Source organism: Netta rufina (assembly GCF_964035555.1).
Source record: "Netta rufina genome assembly, chromosome: 2".
Lineage (NCBI taxonomy): Eukaryota > Metazoa > Chordata > Aves > Anseriformes > Anatidae > Netta > Netta rufina.
Genome location: NC_140124.1, coordinates 106802835 through 106827481, shown reverse-complemented (window position 1 = coordinate 106827481; position 24647 = coordinate 106802835). Strand labels below are relative to the sequence as shown.

At 39.2% G+C, this 24647-nt stretch overlaps 1 protein-coding gene across 1 annotated transcript in view; it reads left to right on the top strand.

The window, feature by feature from the left end:
- The window catches only part of ARHGAP28 (Rho GTPase activating protein 28), a gene marked incomplete at its 5' end in the record, with an annotated part of 73376 nt that overhangs the window by 37014 nt on the left and 11715 nt on the right, over positions 1-24647 (top strand). Inside the window, 7 exons of the mRNA XM_084306786.1 lie at positions 4169-4371; positions 9385-9602; positions 15181-15268; positions 17283-17440; positions 21165-21330; positions 21445-21536; positions 22938-23015. Coding sequence (XP_084162912.1) covers positions 4169-4371; positions 9385-9602; positions 15181-15268; positions 17283-17440; positions 21165-21330; positions 21445-21536; positions 22938-23015 — 1003 coding nt within the window. The remainder of the gene's footprint in view (positions 1-4168; positions 4372-9384; positions 9603-15180; positions 15269-17282; positions 17441-21164; positions 21331-21444; positions 21537-22937; positions 23016-24647) is intronic.

The window sequence follows — 24647 nt, the reverse complement described above, 5'->3', positions numbered from 1 at the left end:
CACTGCAAACCTGGAGTCACATGCTGTTGAATCAGCTTCCTTGTGCTCAATGGAAATACCCAGGTTTGCAAAAAACTTTCCATGAAAAGCCCTCTACACGATAGCATCATGTTTCTCCTTACTTGCACTCTTTAACTCTTTTTTTTCTGTGACCAATGCCCAGCAATAGAGTTTTTTTGATAACATTGGCCATTGTGGTATACTTTTGCCTCCTTTCTTTTTCAAGTATTTGTGTTTGTGTGTTGTTTTTGGTTTTGTTTTTTCTTCTATTTGCATCCTGAAAACAGTGTCAGCTCATTCAGTGGAGTCACTATAGTTTTGTTTCATGTTTTAAGATTCATCCTTTTCTCCTAGCATTTTCCATCTAGGAAGGCAGGATCTGAGATCCCACTTGTATTGAATTTTAGTGAGCCTTCCAGATTAGCTCACCACTGCATCTGTGTGTGAGGGAGCAAATGAAATGGAGCATGAACTTCATGACTGCTACTTGTCTAACAAGACCGGTGTTCAAACTTTCTGTAAGAACAACGCTTGGCTTAGTAAAATATATATATATATGTTTTATATATATATATATATTAACCTTGTAAACTTCTATACAGACACTGAGGAAAAGGACAAATAAGCCAGAAAGCCTTGAAGGTGAGAAAGCTAATGGAAGCATAGGTTTTCTGCTGCCAGAGTTCCCAGGTGACAGGCAACCTGGGCTTTTTGAGCTGTTTCTGAGACAGGCTTGCTGAGTCAGTGCTCATTGTGTCCTTCAAGAATGAATTAAAAGCCGTGAAGAATATGCTTTGCTTCCTTAGTAGGATTTTTTTTTTTTCCTGAAACTGTTTTTAGCAGCTCTGGTTGGAGGAAGTGCAGACAACTGCTATTATCACATTAAAGAAAGACCACTTCCTCCAGGACAGAAACTCCAGGTATATGGGTCAAAATGGCAGCTGGAGATCTTTTCAAACAAGTCAGTTTTTAATAGGAAGATTCTGAATAATTGGAGGTTTGTACCAGACCAGCTGGAAGCAAGGTTCAGTTGTTTACCAATAAGGATAAAGCATCTCTGCCTGATCTTCCTTGTTACAAGAATTTTACAGAGTGTGATTTTATCTGTACTGAGATAACAAGTCTCAGATATGAGGTTCTCAGGAGACTTTTTTCAGCTGATTTTCCAAATAAGCTCCATACTTTTAATATTGTTGTAAATGCATTTTGATTACCCAGTAACCTTAGACGTATTTGGTAATGCTGGTTGTCACAGCAGTTGTTGCCACGTTACGTGGTCTGTTTTTCATTTAGCTTTTTGGTATGGTAATATTACAAAATAACATACTCACTGTGGGGAGAAAAGAAACAACCCGCAAAGCCTCTTTCATCCTAATATGGAGAAATAAAAAGCATTGGTTGAGTTAGCTGAAGTGCTGATGGAGTCAAAGCCCAGGGATCAGTCTGGTGTGGTGCCCGAGGAGCACAAGGGTCATGGTCAAGACTCACACTGGGAGGGCAGGAAATGTTTAAATTCCCTGACCATGACTAAATGATGGGAGGCAGCAATGCTGCAAGGGAAAAAGCCCTCTTCTCATCCCAGCACGCCTTTGACTCCCGCATGGTGAGAGCGTTTCTTCCTCTGAGTACTGCTGCAGGAGCTCTGGGCTGCACTATACAGCAGATGGGTGGACTTGTTTTAACAAAGGTTTAGACCAACACTAATATCGGTTACCCAGTGGGCAGCAGCCTGGGGTTTTCAGGCAGAGCCCTGGGCTAAAAAGGAAGCCGAGGAGGGACAGGCTGCAGTGGGAGGTTAGCACCCACCACCAGCCCCACACCAGCCCTTGCTGTAGGCTCTCTGCTTGTACAGCGCAGGGTGGAAAGGGGCCCCAAATGTCTCTGGAGTGCCAGGAAGCTTTGCCTTTTTCCTTATTTGTGTTCACTATCACCTCTTAAACAAAGGAGCACAGCTTTTCGTAGCAGTAAGTGATTGGCTGTTTCCCTGTCCTGGCCACCTCCCGGCTGAAGGCACGGAGTTTTCCTGGCTGTTTCTTAGGGGTTCGGCTTCTCCTAGCTAAGACCTCTGCTTAGGGACACTTGGCACAGTATTAACTCATAATATCTGAGTGCTGCAAAGCTTGCAATTTTGTTTCCTTGCTGGTGGTGATGCAAGGAAGGCAGAAAAGCAAACCCAGAAAACAGAGGTCCCACAGCCTCCATCAGCTAACTCCAGCAGTTAGGGTTTATCAGGTACCGTGGTCACATGAGGCTTCGCAAACAAACAGCTGAAAATCTCACGTCTCCCCAGCGGGAGAGCTCCTCAGAAAGCACGCCAATAGCTTTAACCACATTTGTATCGCAAATTCTTCTCACATTTGGTGACTGGGGCTTGTCCTAATTAAAACAACAAGAGTTTCAGTAATGTGTTTAAAAACAGGCAGTCATTTGCTGTTTGTGAGAAAGAAGAAAAAAAAAAAAAAAAAAAGAAAGAAAAGAAGCACTGAAGACGGCACCTCTTTTTCTGGGGGATATTCGTCTCCATATCACAACACCACATTTTCTTCTGCTGAAGTATTGCCACTTGTCTGAAAGCTTTGCCTGTCTGCAGCTGGCTAGCAGCACGTGGGCAGGTTTGGCAACCGAATTGTCTGCATTGCACCCCCCTGTGTTTGGAAAGAGGCAAGGGCCTGAGCTTTGCTTTCATCAAGCACTGATAACATCAGAGAAGACAGATTTGTTGTGCTCCATTGTATCCACCACAGCTTCCCAACCTTGGGCTCAGACCTAAGGCATAGAGAATTGCCTCGGACCACCCAGATGATGGGAGGAGGCTCCAGGAGCCTCAGAGAAGCAGGCAGCCCTTCACTGAGTGGGGGGATGCAGCAGCAACATTGCAAACATGGAAAAGCCTGTCCAGTTGGCTTCATTAAATAACACAATGTTTGTACATCCATTATGAATCTTTGGACAAGAGAGGAAACACTGAAAAGGAAGTGTCTTTTTTTTTTTTTTTTTAATGGAGTAAAAGTGATGTCTGTGGTTTTAAACAAAAGGCTGTTGGCAGGATGATGCCGTAAAGGAAAGGAAGAGAAAGGGAAACAGTATTTGAATTAATTCAGATAAGTGAAGGCCAGAAGAGCTTATGACATAATTTTCCATTAATTTCTGTAGTCTAGCTCTCTGCCATAATTATGTTACCTTCTGACTCCTTTGTACAAATACTGGTTGCTATTACTGTTTACTGTAATTACTGTAATCACGCTTACAAAAGCTGCTTATAGTATTGCTGTTTTAATAGTGTGAAAGAACTAAGTTAGACAAGACTCTTGTGGTGGGTATTTCATAAAATTTTCTATGAAGTTGTGTAACTATCTTCAGCTATAAGAATTTACAACAGGAAAAGACAAAAACAAAGGGACAAGGATCTAACTTCTTGGTTTACTAAAAATCCTAAAACAATTTAAAGAAAGAAATCCTTGTTTTGAATCATAACTGGAAATTTGATTTTTAGTGAATCAATTTTCTTTAAAGCTGTGATCGAAACCTTCCAATTGGCCTGAAACATGCTGTTTTATTTCAAAAACAAATTTTGTTAAGAATTAATTTATTTTAATTTCATATAAGAAAATAATGGGTTATTTTAATTAGGACTTTCAAACAAAAATTGTAATTATTCTTCTGAATTAAAGTATTTCATGCTATGGCTGTTTTTTTTCTTCATAATATGCACAGTTACTGGAGTCAAGATAAGCTTGTACAGTATATCAGTGTTCCCAAGTATTTCACTTGTCCCCAAAGAAGTGTTCACTGAAGAATTACAGCAAGTAAGCAAAAAAGGAAGGGAAAGAAAGAAAAACTGAAACACAAAGTTAAAATATTTTCTCATTGCTTCATTAGATGTGTAGCAGTGTTAGGAAAAGAAATTGAATATCCTGAGTTTCCCTCTAGGGTGTAACCCACTAAAAGTCATTAAAGAGATAAATTGTTAGATGCAAAACAAATTTCAAGTCATAACTATGATGAGCAACAGATATCATGAAGACCACCAGAACTGTACATATTGCCTCCAACATCTTGTTCCCTGCTTTCTTGGTACAACCATATTTGAAGCCCTAGTTGCATGTCTTGTCTACATGCTAGAAAAAAAAAAGGAGTATATTTATTTTTCATCAATCTCTCTTTTCAGAAAATCTCTTCCTCGCTGCCGAAGAATTAACAGGATGCTTTCCAACGAGTCCACACCTCCTCCCACGTTCAGTCGCTCCAATTCTCAGGCCTCCATGGACAGCACCTCCATGGAGGACTTCTGGTGTGAAGTGGAGAGCATCAAGGAGAGCAGTGAAGATGGACCTGAAGAAGCAACGCTCTTGGAGTTCAAACCTGCTGATGGTAAGCACATGAACACCACTTCTTCCTCACACCTTGGCTTTGCCTTGTCTGATTAGTGACGCCCTGATTTCCTTCCCACCCAGTATGAGCAAGGTTAAAATAAAGACTAGTTTGAGCCAGAAAAAAGAAGCAATAAATGAAAACTTTATCTCTATCATTAAATAATCTAAACGAAAGGCTAAAAAGGGAGCAAAAAGTTCATTTAGTATATTGGAATTTTCCAGTTTCTGGCTTTTGGTAGGATATAAAGCAGAAGTTATGAAAGTCTTGAAGCAATTTTTAGTTAGATATAGTTAGATAGTTAGTGGTGCTATCAGAAATTTGATAACTGCCTGTTTCTCTGAGATTGCCCAATTTAGATGTAATTCAAGGAGAGATTAGAGATGAGTTTGAATACACAGATGCCTACATTGTTCAGCCTCTTCACTCATTAAAATTCATTAATCACTTATACAAATTATGCTGAAGGTATTATTACTTCATTCTGTTCCCTTAACATTTTCACCTCTTTACATTTTTCATAATGTATTTGGAATAACACATAATAATTTATATTAACTTTTGTTATGCAGCTATGTGTTAGATGATTTGATAACATCTGGAACAGCAGTCCTCAATTTCTTTCCAGTTACAACCCCACTTACAAATGCATTATATTGTGCAACACAAAATACCAGCTCCTACTATAGGATGAAACTAGATTTCTTCTGGGGTCATGACCCACAGATTGCTACAGCCCTTTTGTGGTCACGGCCACGAGCCTGGGAATAACTGATCTAAGGATAGATTTTGAAAGAATAGTGTATTCTTTCCATGCAATTAGTAACATGAGTGACGGTGTATTTTCTTACCTTTACATGCAATAGGATGTCATTCATTCTGCTACCAGGAAAAAGGTTGAAAAGAGGGAAAGGGTGCTACTTTACTCAGCAACTAAATGTGTAATCATTCATGATAAACACCCTACACAGAGGTATCTAGCTGCAACTATATATTGTTCCCATGGGGAATACTTCCAACTCACTAGTTCCAGGTAGAGCTCTCTTGGGAGCGAAAGTAGAAGACCTCTGTTTACCAGAAGTTGCAGTCTGCTATGAGGGCCATGATCTCTCAGCTTAAATCTAAACTGCACTTCTTTGTGTTGGTCTGTGGTCTCATAAAAAGATAGATCAAGGTGTAACATTGAAACTTTATGGTTATTGTTATGGTAACTCAGAAAAGCAATCTGCCTCAATCAGTTTGACCTTGTTGGGGAAATGTGCCCTTGAGGCTAGGAAGGCTAACAGTCCTCTTGGGTACACACGGCAAAAGTATTGCCAGCAGATCAAGAGAGGTGATCCTTCTGCTCTACTCAGTGCTGGTGAGGCCACACCTGGAGTGCTGGGCTGGCCAGCACAAGAGAGACCTAGACATACTGGAAAGAGTCAAATGGAGGGTTACAAAGATGATGTAGGGACTGGTGCACCTCTCCTATGAGGAGAGGCTGATAGAGCTGGGACTGTTCAGCCTGGAGAAGAGGAGGCTCAGGAGGGGTTCTTACCAACATGCCTAAATACCTGAAGGGAAGGTGCAAAGAAGATGGAGCCAAGCTCTTTTCAGTGGTGTCCAGAAGGCAGTGGGCACAGACTGGAGCACAGGACTTTCCCTCTGAGCACCAGGCAGCACTGCTGTGCTGTGCATGTGGACAAGCACTGGCACAGACTGCCCAGAGAGGTTATGAGGTTATGATCCTTGGAGATCTTCACAAGCTGCCTGGGCATGGTCCTGGACACCCTGATGAGGAGGTGGTTGAAGCAGGTGATCTCCAGAGGTTCCCTTTCCACTTCAGCCATTCTGTGAGAACTCCTGTCTAATCATGCTCTGTAGCTTGGAAACCCCAGAAAGCTGAGATTGTGAACCTCATGGTGACTCCTTTATGCAACTGTCAGCATGAACTGACTGTGACTTGTCCCCAGTGTTAGGGGAAGGTCACTGTGAACTACATCTGTGAACTACTAGTCCAGTTAAATTAGCAGGACAAGGCAATACAGGCACCCATTTTCCCAGTTCTCACAAGCTTCTGTGTTGCTCTCATCACTGCTGAACTAACTCTTCACAACCATGCAAATCGTGCTACAGTCCCGTGTTATCCTTTGTCTGATTATGCCTCATTAAATTATATTGATTTTTTCCTCTCTGTCATAAATTAAAAATGAGACCACATAGTAAACTACAATACATCTCCACACTTCATTTACCTTCATTCTGTTGTTTTAAACACATATATATTACATACACCCACACACAACAAGGGAGTGCTTGTACTACTTATTAACTTCAGTAAAATATTCAGTCTGAGATTATAAATCTTGGAAATAATCATGAGTTCTATTAAACTACTAGTAGAATAATACTCCTTGCCAAGGATCAAAACACTGGAAATCGATTTTGAAGCCCTCAGGATAAAATTAAAACAAACACTTGTCACCCTGTTGAGATTTCTTTGAGAGGAAGGGGTGCAGAATCCTTAGGAAGGAACCAACAGTGTGGCAGCAGCCAGGTACGAATGATATTGTCAAAGCCATAGTGCTGCTTTTTGCCAGACAACATGTACAATGGGAAAATATTAGAGCACTTATTCTATAGACATGTGTAACTAAGGGCAAGAAAAGTAGAATAACATAATAAATGACACAAGGGATGAGAATGCAGGGGAAAAGGAAGTCATGGGGTGCTTAAGATGGCAGTGACATGCAGAACTGATTTTAACACTTAGTGTTGCAAAGCTGAGATGGTGTGAGTCATTTGGGCTTACATCTGAAATTCAAACAAAGTCACACCTCTTTCCTAGCAGTCTCTAAGTGAAGAAAAAAAAAAAAAAAAAAAAAAAAAAGAGAGGGAACTACCAGCCAGAGGGAATCCTCTCTATTATCTGTTTATCTTCTGATGGAACAGACCCAACCAGTGTCAAGACCATGCTGTATAAGTAGCTACCACTGTAAAAATAACGTTTTATAAAATTATGTGATTTTATTAGTCCTTATTTAAATCTATTTTCATATAATTTTGAGGATTTCTAATGCAGGAATTCCTTCCCTGTAATAGTTTTACTCCTTTGGTTGTTTTTGTTATTTCTTAGCCTATTGTTTGTGAGCAGTTGGAAAAGGAAATGGGAAAAAGCCAGAGAAAACAAGTCACAGGGGTGGCTGGTAAGCAGGCAGAATTACATGTCTGGTTTACTATTTTTCATAGCATCATGAAAGCCAAGTTTGATTAAAAACTAAATTCTTGGAAAGAATATGTCAGAACAAAAGCCAAAATGAATATAATTAAGAAAATGGAACATGAATGGATGTGGCTAGAACAGCAGCATACAGAAATGAAAAGAAGGCTTGTTAGAAAGACTGAGGATGGCAGAAGTACTATGGTTTGAAAACTGACAGAGGAGGAAAAGGAACAGCCAGTCATCCTGTCTGTAAATATGGAAAGGATCTGAATGGAGACAAGCAGTCACACCTCAGTGTAACACAGAGCTGGGTTTTTAGGAGCAGAATTTTTTTTAGAGCTTTGCAAAGAGACAAGGCAATTAACAATGAAGTCAGTGATGGCACATGTGTAAGTTGTTTTCCCTTGCCCCTGCTGACCAGACCAGTAATTTTCCTTTGTATATCTAACTGCCAAAGTTCTGTAAACTGGTGTCTATCAATCTGTCTGCAATCTGATGATGTCAAGAAGAAGTAATAGAGAAAGAGTGGGAATACCAACCTGCCGTTAAGACCAGTTCTGTGGGAGGAACAATGAGCGTATTGACTAGTTGTTTTACAGAACAGTCTGCAAATTAGTCCATTTGCTCTTTGATGTGTTTATTTGTAATACCTTTCCTTCAGTCAAAGCTGGAATACAATTACTGTTTTGATTACCTTGTCTCAAACAGCATATTGCTGAACTAGGATTGTTCACAAGCAGAATAAAAATGAAGGCCCTTAAAATCTCCTGTGTGAAAAGAGATTTAAAAAGACAATGATTGTTTACTTTAGAAAGCAGATAAATAAAATGTCAATGACAGCAAAATTTGAAATTACAAAATGAGTCAGAGAAGGTAGATTGGAAGTTTCTCCCTGTCCTACAGTGACAGGAAATACTCATTCAACATTACAGCAAACCAAAACCCAAGGAAAGCAAGCAATGTTTCACAGAGCGCATAATCTCACTGTGGAACCAGTTGGGAAGCAGGAATTGAACAGGACTCAATAAGCTATTAGTCACTGATCTGGGTATCAAGAAACCCTGGAGTGTAGAGTGCTAGCCAGCATTTAACTATTAGAAATTGGATGATATCTAGCATGCAAAGTTAGCTATTTCTGCACCTTCCACCCCTGCCTGCCCTCTTTGATATCTACCCCTACTTCCTCATTAGTGGGTGGCTCTGGCTCTTAATCATCTTGTCCAAAACAAGCTATTAGACTATGTGAACATTGAGCTTTTCTCAATGTGTGCTTTCATAAAGTGTGGTTACTAGCTAGCTGGCTGAGGGTTTTTATGCATCTTAAATCTTCTCATCCTTCATTTGGAAAAACATCATTATATTGTATCACTACTTCAGTATTTTTGCTTATTTGAAATGGAATGACAACTTAATTTCCACCTGCCAAATGGTTTCATCTGTTGTAATGTGGTTTAAGTGATAACTGAGGGGTTTTATGCTCTTGAATGAAGGGTTAGCTTTTAGCAATCTTTCTATGTCAGGCTAGGTACTCTGCTGCCTTCTTCACACGAAAGCATTAATTCACAGTTTACAAATACCTCCTCCACTCTTCTCCTAAGTGTCTCCTATGCAGAGACTGACAAAATGAAAGCTGGCAGTATGTTGACAAAAATCAAATTAAATTGCACTTGTGGCCTAAGAACACTTGGACATGGAATATCCCCAATGTATAGGCTAATGCAGTGATCTTCTGTGCCACCTCCATTCCTTCCTGCCCTCCTCTACCTCCACATCAAGCCTAGCTCATAACTTGCTTTCTTCCTCCACAGAAGGGGAGCTGGAGGCCGAGTGGCTGCAGGATGTAGGTTTATCTACACTGATCTCAGGAGCTGAAGAGGAAGATGGCCAAGCCCTGCTGTCTACTCTAACCCGAACACAAGCTGCTGCTGTACAGAAGAGGTACAACACCTACACACAGACCCTGAGGAAGAAGAACAAGCATACAGTCCGTGATGTGCGAGACATCTTTGGCACCAATGACTCTTCTGTAAGTAGCTGATGCATCCATGGGAATGCTTATGAGCTTAATTTTTACATATTTTGTAAGTAGCTCATGAAGGCTTCTACCAGACAGGAATCCTTTTCTGCTAACGATGTACAGCCAGCCAGTAGCAGTTCCTCACACTAAGTTCAGGCTTTTAATGCTGTATTTGCTAAATTTTGAGAGGAAGGGAAGATACAATAGATGGTGCAGTTTTGTAAATAACCTGTAACATAATGTTGTATCTGTTGCCAGTCTTTCTCCTGCAATCTTCTATCAAGACTAACATTTATTCCCTTATTTTTTGGAAATTGGTGAGTTACTCTTGGCAGATATTCAAATTTTTGCTGGCTTCTGGGGACACTTGCTATTTACTCAGCAGTCTCAGCGGTGAAGTAAAGCTTCTCTAATGAAACAACTGGGGTTCAAATATGCATAAGCAATTAAACACCTGCCAGCACGATTGCAACTGGTACACTAGCAGTTACATTTCACTTACATAGCAAACAAAAATCTATTAACAGTCCATTTGTTTCATGGCTTCAGAAACGAACGCTTCCCCTGGTGGCTTCATCCACTTTTCCCTGAGGATGGCTCTAAAAGCACCAGTTCTCCTCACTTCACATTTTGATTTTGGTGAATGCAGTCAACTGTCTGAATTTAGTCCAAAGCAAAATGCATGATTTTAGATGTGTGACTCTTGATATCTTAAACAGGAATGACCAATAAGCTCACAAGTTCACCTTTAAGAATTAAAGTGTTTATCATTATAAAACTCTAGGAAACACCTTCTGTGAGAAATTGTTTTATGTTTTTCTATTTGTCCTACCTTCTACTCAAGGCTTGGCACCCTAAAATAATTCAAAAATTAAATAAAATAAATAGCAGCTGCATAATTATTTTAAGATTACAAAAATATAATGGTTGGGGAAATTCTTTTTTTGTCTCCAATTTAAGTGCCTGGGTTCTTTAGAACCTCTTGCATATATCCCATAAATATTTCCAGAAGCACCCAGTAGTTTCCTGTGGGTAGACTTTCTTGCATGAGAAATCCTTAGGCATGTTTGCATGAACTTTAAAAAGCTGATGGCACTTCTTATTAGATTGGCACATTTCTCCTGTTTCAAGTGTCTGGAAACCTAAATGCATTTATAATTTTTAATAATGCTAGCAAAGCTTACACTTTCTAATAAATTTAAATCAGCCAAATAAACGTTGTGTCCATTCTCTCAGATAGACACGCTATTGATGTTTTTTTGACCTGCTTATTTTTCTCCACTGTTTTTCACTTGCTACAGGAATCAGAAACTTCTAATCCATTGTCCTTCAAATCATTGTTTTACCTCCTCAGAAATTCAGCTCACTTACTTGTTTCGCACTTTGAGAACGTGAAAGATAAGGCAGAAGAAGTAATTAAGACTTGTAATTCTTCTTCCCACAGAAATATGCAGTTCTGCAAGGTACTTGCCTAAATGTTAAACACAGATGCACAAACACAGCTGCAGAACCCACCAAGACCTCTCTCCAACAGACTACAAAGCAGATTGTATTTCTAACAGCCCGTAAGGTTCCCAACAGCCTTGGACACTTCAATTAACCATTACTCCTATCTCTGCTGCTTATTATGGGATTTAGAAAGCTCATCCTAATTATCAGCTCCTCAGGGATGGACAGGTGCATTTTCAGAATGCAGCAGACCCGCATTTTAGGGGATACTTGTGTCCCAAGCTGAGGTTGATTCTGAGCAGCCCTGCATGAGGCATTCCCAGCTGAACAAGTCCCTCATGCTCTGCTGAGTCTTTGGGCATGCCATTACAACCACTGGTGAACCCTTATAATGAATCGGTTTGGGAAAGTGATCTGGATTTAAAAGAGCACAGACCAAAGAGGAAGAGCAGTAGGGGATAGGGGGGGCAAATCTTTCCAGCACAGCTGCTACAGAGAGACTGGTGAAAAGATGGCTTAAAGTGACATGCAGGAGGTTCTTTACTCTCCAGTCCTGCTTTTTTTGTTTGTTTGTTTGTTTTGGTGGTGGGAGATAGCAAAGGAGGTAGAAGAAAATGTGTTGCAAATAGCAAAACAGCTCTAATTGCTTCACATAACTCTATAATCCTTCCCATTAGTAGGATGGATTTACACTTTTCTTCCCAACAACCTAAGCATTACAGGAGCCCGGAGGGATGGGGTCACAGGATGGATTACTCTCTTCTGTGGCTAATGATGAGAGGTGATTAGCTCACTGGAGTAACCTGAGATGAGATTTACAGGATGACTGAAGCTGTATAAATAGTTGTCATCCAGAGGGTGAGAGAGAGAGAAAAAAAAAAAAAAAAAAAAACAGGGAGAAGGGGAGTGGAGTGGAAGAGTTTTACCCTCATTTCTTTTCTCTGTTCTGAAAAAGTCGGTCTGGTGAGCTTTTTGCCTGGTGGCCAGCCTCTATATAGGTAGGTCAACACAGAGCAAAGGGGGCTCAGGCAAGAGTGTTCCCTCAGCAGTCCAAGTGGACTGAAATGAAAGCCACAATTCCTTACTTTTTATTCTGCTGGAAAGGTGCAGTGATTGCAGAGAGTAAAATCCATCATCTGTGGTACCTTGCCCCCTACAAGAGTACCTCAGTGGAGCACCTTGCCCCAGCTGAAGTGCTTCTGCTCTGTTTCAGGCAGTCTTGCACTCAACAGGCTCAACTGACAGCCACAGTACAAGGATTTAAATTGGATGGTTTATTAATCACAGTGGCCTGATTTTTCTTATTGCTGGTACCCTGCTGTTTCCATCAGAAACTATCAGCTCTGCTAGTGCTCAAAGCCTAGAAAAATCAGCAGCAGAATACAAATGGGGAAAAAAAAATAAATTGATTTTATTATTGGAGGGAGGAAGTGAAGCAACATGCTCATTAACAGCCCATCCCTGTATGTTGTGATCAACTAAAACTCCTCAAGAGTTCTCAGAGCATTATACTTCAGCAATGCACAAGAAAATCTTATCTTAATTAAAGAAGAATCACTAACTAACCCAGAGCTATTTGCATGAAAAGACAATCATGATGACAGCACTTGGAAATATGAATTAAACCAAAGGACTGGCAAGCTGTACCCTGACTAGAGCTATAAGACTACCTCTTTTGCGTTCATTTTCCTTAGCTAGAGGGCTGACAACAGGATTTGGTTGCTTTGGTGCTCCAATTAATTGTTTTTACATCTTCTACAATGAGGGTAACCACTAAAGAACTATCTATCTCATCTCCATCTTCTTCTTGCTGTTCTAGTTTCCTCTTCCCATTGGAAATTCCTGTGTACATTATGCTAGTAAACACTGGGCTCATTTTTAGTATCCGATCATGAGAATTGTCTAATGAATCACTTTCAGTTAGAAATCAGGATGTATGAAGTCTTGCCTTGACAGGAGCCCCAGCCAAAGGAATAAATCTGTCCCAATTTAATTAAGAACACAATTTGACTGTTGGCCTTTTGCATTCATTAAGATATGAGTTCCAAAGCATTTTAATCTTCATTTTTACTAAAGAAACAACATGGAACTTCCAAATTAATGCAATATAAAGGTTTTACTCCCATACTCCCAGCCCACCCTCTCTTTGCATCATATTATCCTAAGCTTTTTTTTAAAACAAACAAACAAAACAAAACAAAAAACAAACTCCTGTTGATTTCATCTAGAAGAGAGTTCCACAAAAGACACAAAGGTTTTTCTTATACGTGTAGTTCCCCCGTGAAGGCTGGGAAATGAAAGCAAGAACGTGATGCTTTTAGTTACCCTGATATTGTACATGGCTCATGACATCCATCTGCCACAATCTCAAGCAGCCTCCAGGCTCTTGCAAGCACTGCTGGGTGGGAAACAGAGCTGTGCTCTCAGTTCCCCTCTTCCAGCTCCCCTGTGCTTGCTTCAGCGTCTTCATTATTGATTTCACCTGGATATCAAGGCTGCAAGGATTTTTTCTTTAATAAACTTGACTCACTGTAAATCTATTCTGAATACCGTTTGTAGGGTCAGACATTCTGCACAGTGAAAGTGAGCCAGTTGCTAATCATAGAACCATAGAATATTTACCTTTAATTCCTCTATCTGGATCTCAAGCAGATTTTAAGCAATGTTTGATTTTCCAAAATTGTAGATGCAAGTTTAACCAACCCTTCCACTTCCATACTCCCACCTGAAATGCTCTTACTTTTTTATGTCTTAAAAATGTTTGTAAATATGTTATGGGATTTGTGCTAACAGCGTCCTACAGTTCTCCATTAAAATATATAAATAAATAAATAAATAAATAAGTCAGTGGTTTGTACAGTCTGCTGGCAAAGGAAGTCCATGTGACTCAAATCCTGTTTGCTGTCAAGTTTGTAGCCCATTAAATGGACTCTCTCAGGAGAGATCTTATTCATGTTACATTTGACTTCATTACCCAAATAGCTCAGAGGATAAAACTGAATAAAACAACTGCAGTGTTATTTCAGGTTTCCAACTGGAAGAGCTGCCTGCCTCTTAAACATCTGACACATTTTTATCAGGGGAAGACAACAAATACTGCCCTGAGGCATCGCTGCTTGTTGATAAACAGCCAATTTAACAATTCAGAGAGCAATTTGAAGAGCTGTTGCTGGAGGCTCATCGGGGCTCTCAGCTGCATGTTCAGCAAGCTGGGGGCTGCTCCTTAAGGCTCAGGGGGGTGAGGCAGCAGATTGGTGGGCTCCAAGCAGGATAATAAAGGACAGCCAAAAAGAATACAAGGCTGGCTGAGGGCATTGTAGTCATTTTCACTGAGTACAATTCAGAGCATTTTTAAATTACAGCCTTTTTTCATCCCCAAATGTGCAGGTGAGCTGCAATACCATCCACACACACACACATGCACACTCAGATTAGTTTTTATCAGTCCCCAAATTGCTGAGCATAAGGGCAAAACCCAGTAGCCAGAGAGGTGATTCTGCCTGGAAGTCACCCACTATGCTCAGAGCCCTTTCCCCCACTTTCACACAGCACAGAATGATTTATGGAGCAGAAAGAAATGAAGTTGATTATAAAAAAAGATCATTTTTTTTCCCAAAAACTGTATTTTCAGTTCTCTGCTAAAGTGTTATTATATAGCCTATTGGAGGACATCCATCAATTAACAATTCGCAAGTGCCCAAATATCCTGAAAAGTAGTGAATAGCCTGGTGTCTGCCAGGTGCTTGGGATGTTCAGCATGTGTCAGAGAGTCCCCAAAAAGATTTGTGACCAAAGTGATTAAAAGCAGGATGGATTACAATTTGACAAGGACCTTTCGCTTAGTACAATTACGTACAGCAATTTATTTAGCTAATTTCAGTCATTATACAGGGCAGGACTCATTAGCTACAGTGAGCTGCAATATCACTGACCTCAACATGATCCAAATCTGTGCAGCCTGGGGAAGATTCATTCTCAGGCTCAGCTATGAAAAATGTACTCTGGCAAATCACAACAGGTTGTTTAAACTTGGCAAAGGATGTAAGCTGAGAATGATTTGCTGTTGCTTAACTGTAGCAGTTTCTGTCCATAGAAGTTGACTTTCACTGTAGTCTGATCATTTTTCCTTGCCTATCAGCCCACATTTGAGACAGTTCCAGTGTCACCAGTTCCTTCTAATGGTATCCAGCTTCCTGGGCAGAAGCCAGTTTGGAAATCAGTTAGCTGTGAGTATGCCAACGTGTAACCAGTGTTCACTTCCTCCTAGAAAAATGGTAGACAGAAAGATCCTTTTGTGGTTCTGAGGTTAGTCCCCTCTTTTGTGGTGGGGCTGTGCTACATATATTTTCTTAATATCATTGTCAGCTTATTGTCATGTAGGACCCAAAGTTTCCCATTCAAGATGTTTTTTTAAAGACACAGACTGATGTCTCTGAGGCATCGATGTCTAAAATGTACTGAATATTGCAAGGCTTGGAATGTGAAAGTAACCTCCAAAGGGTATGGAGCAGAAGTTGCCAAAAATATGTCTCTCAGCAGTATATTTTCTCGTGGCAAATCATAAAAAGAAGGATGCATATGTCCTCCATATTTCTTTTCCAGTACTGCAGAAATTGTAATGTTATAAATTTATTGTCTTTCTGGTTCTCCCCTATTATTCTGCTATACTAATGGTGTCGGTTTGGACACCCATTAAACATTTTGCCCTGGCAGTTATTGGCAGTGCTAATGAAAAGGATAGCTCTGCTCTACTCGGTGTCCAGATAGCTGTCAGTAGCCTTCCAGGGAATGTCCATCTTTTATTTTGAAAGCTCTTTCCATCACTACTGTTCAGGGCTTACCTAAAGGGTTATTAAGAAGTATTATTTTATTATTAATATAATTATATTAACTTTCACATATATGGAGTGTCTAAACTAGTCACTTAGATGCTTAACTTTGGATATAGTGCCACAGACATTTTCCTTGGTTGCAAAAGCTGTTCATTTCACTGTTCTACTGATACCTGTGCCCCTCAAGCAGTTGTATTAGAACAGATTTAGTAGCAAATGGCCAGGGCCACCACAGTGAGTCTGTGATACCAGATCTAAGGATGGAAAGAGAGATGGAAAGCATCTTAAAATTCTTTGGCCATTGGGTAATATCTGAGGCCAAAGTTCAGAAGCCAAGCTTACCTTTTTCATACCAGAATTTCAAAACAAATGTTGCTACAACAACATATGTTGGAAAAAAAAAATCTGTAAATGAAATGATTCAAAAATCATGGGGCATACAAATGCTTATAAAATATATAATACTTTTTAATTCACCTTCTGATTTCCATGGGTTTTGAATGCATTTGGGTCACATTAGTAAACTCATCTCTGCAGTCCTGGGGGCTGAAATTTTATATCACTTTCAATGGAAACTGTGATCTTGTTCCAATTGCACGAGTCTAGGAGCTGGACTTTAATGGAAAATGTAAAATTGTCCGGAAATGTGAGAGATCAGTCATGAAAGTTGGCAACACTGGAACTCATGTATATTATCACACTTTGGACTCCATGACAATAGGGTTTTTCTGTACTTGACTGTACTGATCTCAAAAATTTTCCTTTGATATCCACGAATTTCAGGAGGCAACCAAATTTCAGAGTTGTACAGTAAGTCATTTCATAGTATCTATCAGAAATTACAGTAAAAGTAGTGTTTTTGCAAACTAAGATTGTACATTGAGTCCTGTTTTGGTGCTACGCACCTAGACTAGCAACTGTGAGAAATGTGAGTGCATATGTGTGTGAGCATACAAAATGTATGCGCAATGTGTATAAAATATATGCACAATGTCCTTTGATTGTAAATAAATCAAGACTGATGTGAAAATGTGTCAACATTTTTCTATCTGATACTTTTTTTTTCTCAATTGCTCATCACACAAGTGCCAACACCATTTGCTAGCCTGGATAGACAAGGACAGAGTACAAAAACTTGATAATTTGTGATAAACAGGAAGTTCCAACTTGACTATCTTTCTCACGAAAAGCAACAAGTTAAATAATCTAAAATGAAAATAAGGGTTTTATTTCTAAGGGGTTATTTCCTCCAGTCAAAACAGGAACATGCTGTGTTTTACACTGAAATTCCTCTTTGAAGCACTTCCTTTATTACTTTCTCAAGATTTTTGTCATCTTGGTTCAATTTTTTAATGTCCTGAATGCAAGCATACATTTGGTGTTCATATGCAGTATCCCTTATTTTCAGCTAATAGCTGTCTAGACTGTGGACTAGATAAAGGCAGCCCGTCCGTAACAGAAGAGCTCTCCTATGAGGTCTCTTTCTCAGAATCCATTACAGTCCTTCCAAAAACCCAAGAGTGGACGAAAAACCAGAGGTTCAGAAAGGAAGACTCTGCTTTGCCTGTAAGTTTGTTCTCTATATATTTCCTCAATGTTTGTGGCTGTTGTTTTCTTTTTGTTTTGGTTTAGTTTTGTGTATTATTTTTTTTACCCATTAATTTCCTGCTTTATATGCCCAACACATTGGAGGCTGTTAAGGTGCATTAGCTGTTCTTTGCTATGTGTTCTTCATGGCGAATCCGCATGAGTTCTTTATGCATTCTTCCATGCTTGCCTACAGTTTATGACCGATTCCCAGAGAGGTACCAAAGATAAACTGGATATTCAAGCCTGATTTTCAGATGTACCCATCACAAATGAATATATGTAACTCAATCCACAAATATTGTATTACCTGCACATTTTTCACATTGAAATGAAATTGTTACTGGCACTAATACCAGCAATCATTTTCATTATTGGTCTGCTTTCCTACTTTATTCCCCCACAGATTATCTGCCTTTGTTAATGCATAGATTTAAAATTGCTCCACAGATGAAGGAGGGGAAAGCAAGCCTTAGTCCTTCAGCAGTGCTGATTGCCTCCAATCAATATTCTATGCAATTACACTATGGGAGACACTGCATGAATGGCTAAAGAAAAGTTAACCATATTGTGTATCATCCAACAAGACCTACAGTGAGCAGTCATGCCATTTTCTGGAATTATTCCTTGTATTCAGTAGATAGCTTTCTATTTCCATCAGCCTTCACAGCTTCCATTACTAACAACTGGAACTTTAGGCTCATGCTCCAGATATCAACTCTTTACTGAGATGTCTGAAATAGCTGTAAATTATTTGGAAGCATTTCCTGAATGTTATGGCATCCTGAGGTCCTGAACTAATCCGAAATTGTTGCTATCCACACAGACATTGAATTGTCTGAGAATTATCCATTTGTCTATCTCAGGCACCAACAAGGAAGCAGAACTTTAGATGCAGAATTAAGCTTCCTTGTTGAAAAGAGGGATAAGATACCAAATTGATTGCAACTGTTATGAAATCCCTGTGTTTTGTTTTTTGTTTGTTTGTTTTGTTTTGTTTTTGTTTTTCTATGGTATGGTTAACTTGGCATCCTGTGGAGAATAAGGTTATCTCTGCATTTGTCATGACTCTCACAAACCAAGAGTTCCTCCTTGCTCCTTGTAATAGCAAACCTCAGACCCCAGCCTTTGCTACTACACACACACACAAATTGTTCTCTGCAAGCACTCTGACACTAACTTTCCAGTTGATAGATCAGGGAAACTGGTGACAAACAGGGAAGAGAATAACCACTTTGATTATTTTGGACCCATGGATGCATAATTGATTAGTTTTAGAAAAGGCCAGTTTTGTGCTTGAGGTGAACTATCCTGCATGCAGGGCAGCTTTCTGTGTGCTTGGAAGTTTACACAAGAAATATTTCAGGTCATCGGAGGCAGAGATACTCTAACTGTAATTGTAACCATAATTGTAGCTGTTGGTGTTGGCATTTTTCTTAGCTCATGTGTTGCCACTCATGGTATTTGTTTTTTCCCATAATGGCTCAGACTGTAATGGGACCCAGCAAAAAATCATCTCTTGGTCTGTTATGCAGATCAGTCACCCGTGCTCTTAAGGACTGTCCAAACTTCCTCAAGGTGGGCCAAAAAGGGCAAAATGAAGTCTACACATCATACTTTTTCTGGTAGCTTTCTTGCATGCTAGTATAATCAGCATCATGGATGGCATATATTGAGCTACATGTAGAGAAATTATGTCATAAAATACCATGTCCTCTGCAGCTTCCAGAGGAGCCAACTCAACATCACTTGCCCCATAGGGTTACATGCAATTTCCCCAACATGGAAACATAATTAATGTGACTTAGCCAAAGATTTCTTAAAATTAAAGTCAGTAAGCATTTCAGGCCTATCTAAGTAAACCATATAGTAAATCATATAGTAAACCATATATACAGAGAAAACATGTCAAACAATATCAGACATGATTCTTAGTCAAAGTACTAGTTCTTTAGTTTTCAGAATACCACAGCCATCTTTGATGCTACATAGCATGACTCCACTGTTTGTAAGAAAAATCACTGGAAAATAATGACAGAAGACATGACAAAGAAGCATAGCCCCAAACCTTGTGTTAACGTTGTATCACATTATTGTGACCCTAGAAGTCAACCAGCCAATATGAAAAATCATTGTAGCTACCCTTTGTAATCAGTTTTGGAGAGTTTGTCATTTTGTCTTGGTGCGCTTAGTACTTGCAAACAGACTTTGTTATTCTCTGTTTTATTCTCCATCCCCTCAGGAAACATATATATATTGTATAATTTTTTTTTTCCCGAAGATGACTTACAGTGCTTTTGGACATTGTACATCAATGGGGCTGAAAAAAAAATAGAAATTATTTTTATCTTCAGAAGGCCATGATCCATATAGATCTTGTTGTATTATTAAGTCTCAGCATAAGAGTAACAGTAGGGTTGCTGCATTTTGGGGAGTAAAGATTGTGGACTAAAATGCCCTAAACATCTTGCAAATACATTACTTATTCTATTCCCTGCGCTCCCCAGTTATGGTTAACCCCTATTGAAAAGCTATGTGCAGTGCAGTTCAGGAAGACTCAGCCTACATGATCTACACGTCCTTTCTCTTCTCCTACTTTTGAAATCTGGTGTAAATTTTTATTTATTATTTTCCCTGTCTTTTTCTTAGCATGTTTGGCTGGATTGGGTTAAATATATTGAGTCCAAATTTGTTTAAAATGGGAGGACTGGGAAGAAATCTCCAGAAGCAAAACACTCTAAAAAGATGGGTTTCCACACAATTCCCTGAAGGGAAGAGATTGTTTGCAACGGTGTTTATTTGTACCTCTGACTAACAATCACTGGTCTGAATTACAACTAAATTAAATATATATATATATATAACACCAAAGTTACACAAAGCTTTGGAAAGCATGCTTTATACCATACTTTGTTATTATTTCTGGAAATTGTGTCAAAAACTGTTGGGTATTTGTTCTTTCTGACATTTGTAGAAATTGTTATGGTATGATGCAATACTCCTGGCTCACGTCCATGACACTGCAGCTTCTAAAATATGTAGACATCTTCACATGCCCAATATTACTAAGTATCATTTAGTTCAAGCCTACTTGAATAAATCATTTCTTAGCTGCTAGGAGTCATTTCTATGTCTAAATGCTTCTTGAGCAATAAAAAGTGCCAGTAAAGAGTCAGGTTGGCATCAGGACTATCTGATTTTACTGCTGGACTTTTTTCAGATCTTTACTCTGAATTCTCCTGTAAGACCTCATAAATGAGTAGTATTATGCAAAGCAGACAGGTACTCATCCCTCCCACCACCAATAGATATACAACTATATCCATGATGAAATGTGTCAGTTACTTTAACAACAATCAAAGACACTCTGGGGGAGGAAGAAGCAAAGCGAGGTGTAATATACTGCTAAAACTGGCAAAGTTTAGTTAACATGTAGCTCGTTCTTACAGCCTAGAGTACTGGCAGAGCACTGAGGTTAACATCTCTGCTCCAGTGACACCAGTTGAACTGCAAGTGAACATGGTAAGCAAGAAGCTAAGTTCTGTTTCAGGTGGATGGAAGTTATGTCAACATACCAGGCTAATATATAGGGTTGCAGTTCAGCTCTTTGGTGTTACCCATCTACCCTGACTTCCTTTTAAATATGAGCATTTCTTTCAAAATAAAAATTTACATGCTAAGATATAACCCATCTCTACTGTAGAAATTCATTGTTCGGAAAAGCCGGTTTGGACTGACAGAGGTTGGAGATCTCTCTCCTGAAGACATGAAGAAGATCCGCTACCTCTCCTTGATTGAGCTAACAGCCTTCTATGATGCCCTGGGAGTGGAGCTGAAGAGGAACCGTGCAGAGAGGGTGCGGGGACGAGGTACTGTTCCATGGCATCTGTGTGGCAGCCACTTGGGCACTGCTCAGCATTACTAAAAAGATATGTACAAGTCTGTGTTTGCTCTCTTTCATATTTGTTGTTGTTATTTTTAAGAAAATGGTCTTTTTGGAGTCCCTCTCACAGTGTTGCTGGAGAATGATCAAAAGAAGGTTCCTGGAATAAAAGTTCCCCTCATCTTCCAAAAAGTGAGTATAACGTGACCGTCTAAGCCACTAAGATGGGCATTTCCATCATTTGCACTGACACCCAGAACACACATCAGATAAGAAGAGATGCGAGCTTTGCAGTTTTCAAGGTGTCTTCTACAGGTTTCTGTATGTATGTTGTGTTTTGAACACCTCATGACAAAGAGACAATAATTGCTTCTTTTGCATTTTTGCTATGGTGGGGACCTCTTTCCATTTTTCAGTTGTGTGGCACCATACAGTAAACCTTGCAAAACAAATGTCAGGCTTTCTGTTTCCCTTTCTCTTTAAATTAGAGAGGCAGGCAAAATTGTGTGGGTGTGTGCAGAAGTAGAACAAGTGACTGCTCTCAAAAGTTTTAATTTCATGTGAATTCAAACTGCAGGTATTACTTAGCTATTATTTGCAGAGTGGTTGTGGTATCTTCTCCTTGAGGTTTTTATGACAAGCTACATGTCATTTATGTAAGTCTTTTGACAATACATTGACATCCAGCAGATGTCTTGGAGACAGGTACACAGACACAAGCACACATACATTTACACAGATTTACAAGAAGTTGACATTACAACAAATTTCAATGTAAATACTTAGGAAAGGGGAAGTGGCAAGGAATGTCAGGGGAAAGACTGACAGATCTTGGATATTTGCATGACTTTGCAAACAGCTTCATGGGTCCTTCCAACCTAGACAATTCTGTGATTCGGTGTCCTCTGTCAAGTTACTGTTGAAAATTAGAAGGATCCAACAGTGAGAACAGAAAGTAGAGCTGGTAGCAAAACTTCAGAGCTATATGAATAAATACTAAGAAAGATTTTTTGTTCTTGTTCATTCTAATTTCTGTTAAATCAAAACTTTTTTTTAAATAAAAAATTAGAATATAAAGCCTATTGCTCTATTGACAGAAATTTCAAAATAAAATATCCTGTAATCATTTTCTAATCTGAGTTCTCAGGTCCCAGAAACATATGTTATCTATAATCCATTCCATTGTGCTCTTCAGGGAGAGACTTAAACGTTTCTCTGAGGTTAATTTTCCTTCAAAACACCATTGTGTTTAACCCAGTGTATCTGCCCTTTTATTAATACATTTATGTGTTGCTTGTTCTATAGCAGTGCCAAGTCCCAAATCAAGGACAGTCCCAAATCCAATAGGGGCCTATTGTGTTATCAGCTTTCCGTACTCTCCATATGGTGGATTTCAGGGTCAGGAATATAGAGATCAAATTAGGAAGGCATACTTACATGATCTGGCTTGTTTTCATTAGCAAATTATTTAGAAATGTATCTTTTTCAAGTTAGTTTCAATGAGACCTAGGTTGGAAAAAAAAAAAAAAAAAAAAAAAAAGCAGTATTTTTAAATACTTCTGAGAATTTGCCTGGGTTTTTCTTTATTTTCAGTTGCTGCTCAAGCTTGAGGAAACTGGTTTAGAAACTGAAGGAATTCTTCGAGTGCCCGGATCTGCCTCCAGGGTTAAGGTAGACGTTTGTGCCAGTTTTCTGTCTCCCGGACCACAGCTTCTGTGTCAAATAACACAGTACACAGAAATACTCACTGCACATAAATACTGATGTATGTAGATCAGCATTTCCAGTCCTACCAGTGAAAGGGCAGATTAGTTCCTGGGAACCAATAAATCACAGAGCACGTGGTCTATTGCTTTGCATTTGTTAATGTTCTATATAAAGCATAGACTTGATGTTGAATTGAACTAAACATTGAGCGATACTTTCAGTTTAGCTTTGTCATCCAAAATTGCTGTGATCTTATCTCTTTTTTAATTTATTTCAGAAATCCAGTGTTGTCAAGTTGTGCTGACTTAAGATAAAGATCTTATTCTATGTCATTTTAACCTTTTTGTCATTTTGTTTCTCATTTGTCTTCTGTGATCTTACAATTTCATGTTCCAAGTGAGAGAGTTTTGGCCTGTGTTCATTGTTTGGCAGCCTAGAATGCTGTATTTTCACAGGCTATTTGCAGGCCATGAACACAGGCTAGCTGGTAGCCAATAACCTTGGCTCTACCACTACAGTGCAGTAACACTTGGAAACGTTTCTCCAGACTAACTCAATTCTTATTGAGTGTGGCAGTGTGACCATTCTTGCTTTCTGAAGCAGGAAGGCTCAGTGTGGTGGCACATGCACAAAGACTAATGTTGGGGATTACTAAACACTGATGGGCTGGGTATCGTCAAAAATGACTGTACAAGAAAAAGCAACATCATGTGAAATACACCAAAGATAGGCAGTGGCATCCCAACTCCCTTTGTCTTTCTGGATTGATAAAAGTATTCAGTACCTTGCAAAGTGCCACATCTTGAAGAAGAGAACTCCTAATTTGTCCTGTACTTGTCAGATTCCTCATTTTTTTCATACAAATACTTAGAGTATTATTTCACACAATCTCAAATTTCTCTGATGTCTCTGGGGAGATTACACAGCAGGGCTGTGCTCTGCCTAATTAAATGACTTTCTTATTCTTTGCATATAGAGTGCTGTGTCTTGTTCACTCCTTATTCACAGCCTTTACCTAGGGAGATTCTATGAGATACGAGGTTATCTGTAACTTTCTTGTACTGGGTGGTAAGTCAAACTGCCCACATAAATGTTTTAAATTATTTGAGTCTTGGCTTCATTTAAGTCTGTCCAACAACCCAACCAGAAAGAGAGAGGTTGTTTTTTTTTTCAAAGTAGATCCAGATTTCATCCTTCAAAGCCTTCATACATTATTATGACATTATGATTTGAGGGCATTCCAATTTTATTTCAGTCTTGTTTGGAGAAAGAAAAGGCATATGGAAGCAATTAAAATTTAAATTTACTCTTCTGTAAAACAAAGAATAGAAGAAATAAATACAACTTTTCCTCTCTAATCTAGTCTCTAATCTAGTTTGTAACGAAAGCTCCAGTGAACCAAAAATGCACAATAATCTACTGTGGGATCAGCCATGGTAAAAAAAATGGCCAAAAAGTTTTTGAAAGCACTTAGATGCATGTGTCTGTGGGTGTGTGTATGCTTCTATGTATAAATATCTCTATATATTCTTGCTTGTGTAGATATATGTACACATATGTGTACGTTTCAAAAATTTTGCTTTGTATTTCTACTGC